The 6793-nt window shown below is 40.4% G+C and overlaps 1 protein-coding gene across 1 annotated transcript; it reads left to right on the forward strand.

Moving 5' to 3' along the window:
- LOC109844297 (importin subunit beta-1-like) lies at nucleotides 1047-6136 on the forward strand. The gene is made up of 3 exons (XM_020413282.1): nucleotides 1047-1182; nucleotides 2551-4976; nucleotides 5270-6136. Exons 2-3 carry the CDS (start codon nucleotides 2560-2562, stop codon nucleotides 5466-5468), a joined length of 2616 nt encoding a protein of 871 aa, XP_020268871.1. The 5' UTR covers nucleotides 1047-1182; nucleotides 2551-2559; the 3' UTR covers nucleotides 5469-6136.

Raw genomic sequence — 6793 nt, forward strand, 5'->3', positions numbered from 1 at the left:
CCGAAAAAAACACACACACCCTCTTCAGTTTTTTTCCAATATCTAACTTTACTTTTAAAAAAAGGAAAAACAAACCAACTAATGCGGCACGAGCATGTCACTTATTTTTTATTATATCAATTAAAATTGATAATGAGATGCATATCATATTCTCTTGTCTTGTTGAGTGATCAAAATCATGTTGAATGATCAAAATCATGCAAGGGGAAGCAAAAGCAACGTGTTTTAATTATCGACTTTGAAGTTGATTGTACCGGTTCAATAGTTGATTTAAACGTATTTTAATTGATTGCACGGATTTCATGTTTAGATCTTAATAATGAAATTGATATTGAAATATATGTGATATTATTCTTTTATCGCTGTATATGATGATTTTATATAGAGTGGTGATAGGGGCACACCACAAACCACACCACCAACCACATTCTCCTCTCTTATTTGCTACAGTACACGGGGCCCCATATGAGATTTAAAATTTTTAAAATCCCATGTGGGGCCCCGTGTACTGTAGCAAATGAGAGAGGAGAGTGTGGTTGGTGGTGTGGTTTGTGGTGTGCCCCTAGCATTTCTTTTTAAGTAACACTACAGGCACACTCTCCACCACACCCCTCTCCTGCTACAGTACAAGAGGGCCCACCTGAGATTTTTTAAAAAATCTCAGATGGGCCCCCCTGCACTGTAGCAGAAGAGGGGGTGTGGTGAAGAGTATGATGAAGAGTGTGCCTGTAGTGCCACTCTTTTTTTTTTTATATACAGCCTCTCTATTAGTTTGTCGCCAATAGATGTAGAGGCCCCGTTACAAACTAACCCGAAATCAGACACCCGCTAGTATTAAAGTTTAATAGTGACAAACATCATTCCAAAAAGAATCCGATTGATATTCTCACACACCACCGTCAGATCCGCGAAGATTCTTTCCCCGGAACGGTCAGGATCATCTTCGGTCTACCTGTATGATATCAAGAAAGCGCGTGAAAATATCAATTCGAAAGAGTTCAGACATCTATGTTAAATTATATTATTATATTATGGTTACAGCTCTACAATACAATTGGGCGTCTCTCTTTTCTCTCTCCTAGGGTTTTCTGTTCTCTGTCTAACCGCTACTGCCGCTGTTCGCGAGATCTTCGTTTCGATTGAAATTGATCTCGCCGCAATCGATTTCGTTACTGAATCTCTGTAAGTCCCATATAAATCCATAATGTTTTAGTTTAAATTTGTTTGAAATTGGATTCCAGGGTTTTAGTTTTTTTTTTGGGTGAAATCAATTATTGTTGGGTTTAATTTAGAACTGTTAATCACCGCCGTCGGATCTGTGATCTGTGATTGTAGTAGTAGTTCGTAATACTTCAAGGAGAGTGTATGCCTTTCTAAAGATCGTTTTTTTAGACCCTTTTCTGATTCTGATGGAAAGTAGAAATCCCTGAATTGAAAAGGATATAACTTTTATTCCTTCCACGGATCTAAGGTGATGATGATGTTGTTGTTTTTTTTTAATTAAGATCTATTTTTCTGTGTAGAAACTGAATTACTGATGAGTATGGGGTCAGTTTGGCAATTTGTTAACTAAAGCAGATTAGTGCTAGTCTAGTTGTACTTGGCCTCGACAATTACTGGTTTTGTTTGCACTAGTTTTAAGTTAAACGTAGTTTGGCTATTTTCAGTTAAAATTGATTTCGAACTAATATTTGGCTATTTTTTAGTTGATTCAAGTTTGAGTGAGATTCAATTTATATGTCTTTCTTTTTTTTCCTTGCATTTTTTTTGGGAACCAGATGCAATCTGGTTTATTTCTGACTGCCACCCCCTTGGAGGGGTTCTGGTCTGATTATTTACCGAAGACTGACTTGGTTAAGCTGGATTAGGTCCACTTAGCGAACTTGCAAAATTAATTCATGAACTTGGATTAAAATCAATCTCAGTAGATTTGGTTTAATGTGGTTGCCTCTGACTCTTGATCTCATTAGTTTTTGCCTGATTTGATTGCGATGCTTGCATGTCTCTTGACTTAATTTAATTTATACTTATATCTTGGTAGTGTTTTTTGTGTATAGTATTGTTTCTTTGAACTGATAGTAAGAATAGGTTTGATTCTATATATTCATAGAGGAGTATGTGTTTAATATGATTTTAGATGTTTAAGTTTACATAACTATATGTATAGGTAATAGAATATGAGTTTTTAGTTTTGTTGATAACTGCAAACTCTGGGATGCAACAAAGTTTGTCTGGCTAGTTCTCCATCTTGGTTTAGTATTTTTATTGGAAGAAGTAATTAATATGTTATAGGTGACCTAAATATTAGTTCTTTTATCAAACAGAAAACTGTGGGTTGTAAATTAGATGAAGTTCCTACCTTTGGAACTAAAACGAAGAACAAAGTACTGGAAGCTTGGTTCTTATCAGAATGTTGTTAATATGCTTTAAGTTTTCAAGTTTTTTAAGAATGTCTGTGACTGGTTTATGTGATATTTTGCAAACTTTAGTGGCGGGGCACACTATTTATATGGCTTTATGTTGATCTGAACTTCTTTCTATTTTCTGCAGTGACAGAAGATGGCAATGGAAGTGACCCAAATTCTCTTAAATGCCCAATCAGTTGATGGGGCAGTTCGAAAGCATGCAGAAGAAAGCTTAAAACAGTTCCAAGATCAGAACCTCCCTGGCTTTTTGCTCTCCCTTTCTGGTGAGTTAGCAAACAACGACAAGCCTGTGGATAGCAGGAGGCTAGCTGGATTAGTCCTCAAGAACAGTTTAGATGCAAAAGAGCAACACAGGAAAAATGAGCTCATGCAAAGATGGATTTCCTTGGATGCATCTGTGAAAGCTCAGGTCAAAGCCTGTTTGCTCCAAACCCTCACATCACCTGTTCATGATGCCAGGTCTACTGCATCGCAAGTAATTGCTAAGATTGCAGGCATTGAGGTGCCTCACAAGCAGTGGCCTGAACTTGTTGGCTCTCTCTTGTCAAGCATCCACCAGCAGCAGCCTCATGTGAAGCAAGCTTCTCTAGAAACACTAGGTTACTTATGTGAAGAAGTTCCTCCGCAAGCTCTTGACCAAGACCAAGTGAATAAGATACTGACAGCGGTCGTTCAGGGCATGAGTGCATCTGAAGGGAATGTGGACGTGAGGTTGGCTGCTACACGAGCTCTTTATAATGCTCTGGGCTTTGTACAAGCGAACTTTTCAAATGACATGGAAAGAGACTATATTATGCGAGTTGTTTGTGAAGCAACTCTTTCACCAGACTTGAAGATAAGACAGGCAGCATATGAATGTTTGGTCTCTGTCTCATCCATGTACTATGAGAAGCTTGCTTCTTACATGCCAGATATATTCAATATCACGGCTAAAGCTGTGAGGGAAGATGAGGAGCCAGTTGCCCTTCAGGCTATAGAGTTTTGGAGCTCGATTTGTGATGAGGAGATTGATATTTTAGATGATTATGGGGGTGAATTTACCGCCGATTCCGAGATTCCATGCCATTACTTTATAAAGCAGGCACTCCCTGCATTGGTTCCTATGCTGTTGGAGACTCTCCTCAAGCAAGAAGAGGATCAGGATCAAGATGAGGGGGCTTGGAATTTAGCAATGGCTGGTGGTACGTGCTTGGGTTTGGTTGCACGGACTGTTGGAGATGATATTGTGCCCCTTGTAATGCCTTTCATAGAAGAGAACATAGCAAAACCAGATTGGAGGCAGAGAGAGGCAGCAACATATGCATTTGGTTCTATATTGGAGGGTCCATCACCAGACAAGCTAGCTCCAATTGTCAATGTGGCACTTAATTTCATGCTCACTGCCCTGATGAAGGACCCAAATAACCATGTAAAGGACACCACTGCCTGGACACTGGGTAGAATATTTGAGTTTCTTCATGGGTCGACAGTGGAATCAACCGTGATAACTAATGAGAACTGTCAGCAGATCCTAACCGTACTGCTCCAGAGCATGAAAGATGTCCCTAATGTTGCTGAGAAGGCATGTGGTGCTCTTTATTTCCTTGCTCAGGGCTACGAGGATGTTGGTTCAGCTTCTCCGTTGTCACCTTTCTTCCAGGACATTATCCAGGCTCTCCTTACTGTCACTCACAGAGAAGATGCTGGAGAATCACGACTTAGGACGGCAGCCTATGAAACATTGAATGAAGTCGTTAGGTGTTCAACTGAAGAAACTGCTCCCATGGTAATGCAGTTGGTTCCTGTTATAATGATGGAGCTCCACAAGACTCTTGAAGCTCAGAAGTTGTCATCTGACGAGAGAGAGAAGCAAAGTGAAGTGCAGGGCCTTCTATGTGGGTGCTTGCAGGTTATTATCCAAAAGTTGGGATCAACTGAAACAACCAAGCATGTCTTCTTGCAATATGCAGATCAGATGATGGATCTGTTCTTGAGGGTCTTCGCTTGCAGAAATGCCACAGTGCATGAAGAGGCTATGCTTGCTATTGGGGCCCTTGCCTATGCTACTGGAGCAAACTTTGTAAAATACATGCAGGGATTCTATCCCTACTTGGAAATGGGTCTTCAAAATTTTGAAGAGTACCAAGTCTGCGCTATAACTGTTGGAGTTGTAGGAGACTTGTGCAGGGCATTGGAGGACAAGATCCTCCCTTTTTGTGATGGGATTATGACGCAGCTCCTGAAGGATTTATCTAGTACTCAGATGCACCGATCAGTGAAACCACCGATATTCTCATGCTTTGGTGACATTGCTTTAGCAATCGGAGAAAACTTTGAGAAATACTTGGCGTATGCAATGCCAATGCTCCAGAGTGCTGCAGAGCTGTCTGCCAATGCGGCAGCAAATGATATTGATATGATTGAGTACACCAACCAACTACGGAATGGGATCCTGGAAGCATACTCTGGTACATTCCAGGGTTTCAAGAACTCTGCAAAAACCCAGCTCCTGATGTCCTATGCACCTCACATCCTTCAGTTCTTGGATAGCCTATATACTGTCAAGGACATGTAAGTCAAACTCAGCCTCTTGTTTTTTTACTTAGGGTTAGTTGCAGTTAAATACCCCAAAGTGTACACTAGTTTTAACTTTGATGCCCAGGAGTTTTTTTAGCTAGTGATTACTTCTAACTTTTGGTACCACATGTGAAGTCATTTTTCCGTTCAAAGTTTGAATTGCTTGGACATTAGGATGTTTTTTGGGCAAAAATATGCTTTGCGGGCAAAGTTAAGGTTTTTAAGTGCAAATAACCCTTCTACTTCTATTATTTGTCCCTAACATGTATGGTTCTTATTGTTATCAGGGATGATGTGGTAACAAAAACTGCAATCGGTGTGCTTGGAGATCTGGCTGATACTCTTGGTAGTAATGCCGGCACTTTGATCCAGCAGTCAGTTTCATGCAAAGAGTTCCTGGAAGAGTGCTTGTCATCAGATGATCATTTGATTAAGGAATCGGCTGATTGGGCTAGATTAGCAGTGACTCGGGCTATATCTGGCTGATATGCTTCTCTTATGCTCTGGTATATAGTGAGTCTTGCATTCATTTGGGTCGTCCTGAGTCGAGTCAAAAGTTGGGATTTTGCATTTTTTGAGCATCTGTTGGTCGGTGAGATGGGGTTATTGCTAACTTTGTGTCAGCACACCGGAGTCTGTTGAGAAGTGGGTCTGTGCTGGCCCGTGCACTGCCTCTACTAACCTTAAAGAAGGTTTGCTTCTCACCTTCAAGAAAAGGCCATTGATCTGTGGCCTTCTGATCAATTCAAAGCGTCAGCCAGTCTCTAGCCTATGCAAGTCATCGACAATCTTTGAAAGGTTGGTTGTTTTGGATCTGTGTTTTCCAAAAGCAACACTGGGCTCGATAGATTTTCCTCGGGGAAGTTCATTCAGGTCCTTGTCCACCTCATCATCGCAGGACCGGCCGGTGCTACTCGTGATGCCCTATAATTATCTCTTTTTTTCTTTTTATAAAAATTTGGAAATTTGTAATGTCCTTGCATTTTTTTTTCTGGGTCAAGGGTTATATGTTTGTACTTCTAAATTTCAACACAGAAGGAACTACTGTAAGGTGCTTATATGTATGCGTTTTGCTCCTATGTAATCAGGTTTTGTTTTCTGGCCTGAGAGTCAGTATATTTATCATAATTTTCATTCTGCTTATTTGATGATTACTATTTGTTTATTTTAGTCATTTCGGTTTGCAGTTTGCTGAAAATATTGTATGCGATTATGTTTTTCAAAGTTGGAAAGGCTGATTGCGAAATTGCAGAAATCATTGTGAGACTGAAGTGTAATCTTTGCGTGAGGTATTGTTATGTATTTTTTTTTTTATTTTATTTATTTTATTTTTTCAAAGAAGTTGGAAACGAAGCTAGAGAAACTGCAGAAATCATTGCGAGACTAAAGTCTAATCACTTTTGTGAGGTATTGTTTTGCATATTTTTTGTTACAGGCTAAAATACTTGCTCCTTTACTGCTGTTCGTAGAGATTGTGAGATGCTTTAATAATAATAGTTAGGGGTGGGCAACGGTAGTTAGGGGTGAGCAACGGGACGAGCCGCCGTCCTATCGAACCAGCCTGCTCGGGCTCGGGTGGTGGCGACAAGACAGCTCATGACCTGCAGGAGACATCGTGCTGTGTAACAAGCGTGCTATGTTTTATCGCTTGTCTGGCAGCGAGACATGGCGTGGTGTGTAACAAGCGTGCTATGTTTTATCGCTTCGTTCGCGGTTTAGACCGTCAGCCCTGCTTCGCGTGTGGGACAAAGAAGCGAGCCAATATACGTGCCAGCCTGCTTGACCCGTCATATTTTATTTTTTATTTTTTT

Source organism: Asparagus officinalis, chromosome 6, assembly GCF_001876935.1.
Source record: "Asparagus officinalis chromosome 6, Aspof.V1, whole genome shotgun sequence".
NCBI classification, from domain to species: Eukaryota; Viridiplantae; Streptophyta; class Magnoliopsida; order Asparagales; family Asparagaceae; genus Asparagus; species Asparagus officinalis.

Excerpts from the sequence above, each read along its gene's own strand:
- LOC109844297 (XM_020413282.1), top strand. The coding sequence starts at position 2,560 with ATGGCAATGGAAGTGACCCAAATTCTCTTAAATGCCCAATCAGTTGAT. Across the intron at positions 4,977-5,269 it reads CTATATACTGTCAAGGACAT|GGATGATGTGGTAACAAAAA; the intron begins GTAAGTCAAACT and ends TATTGTTATCAG.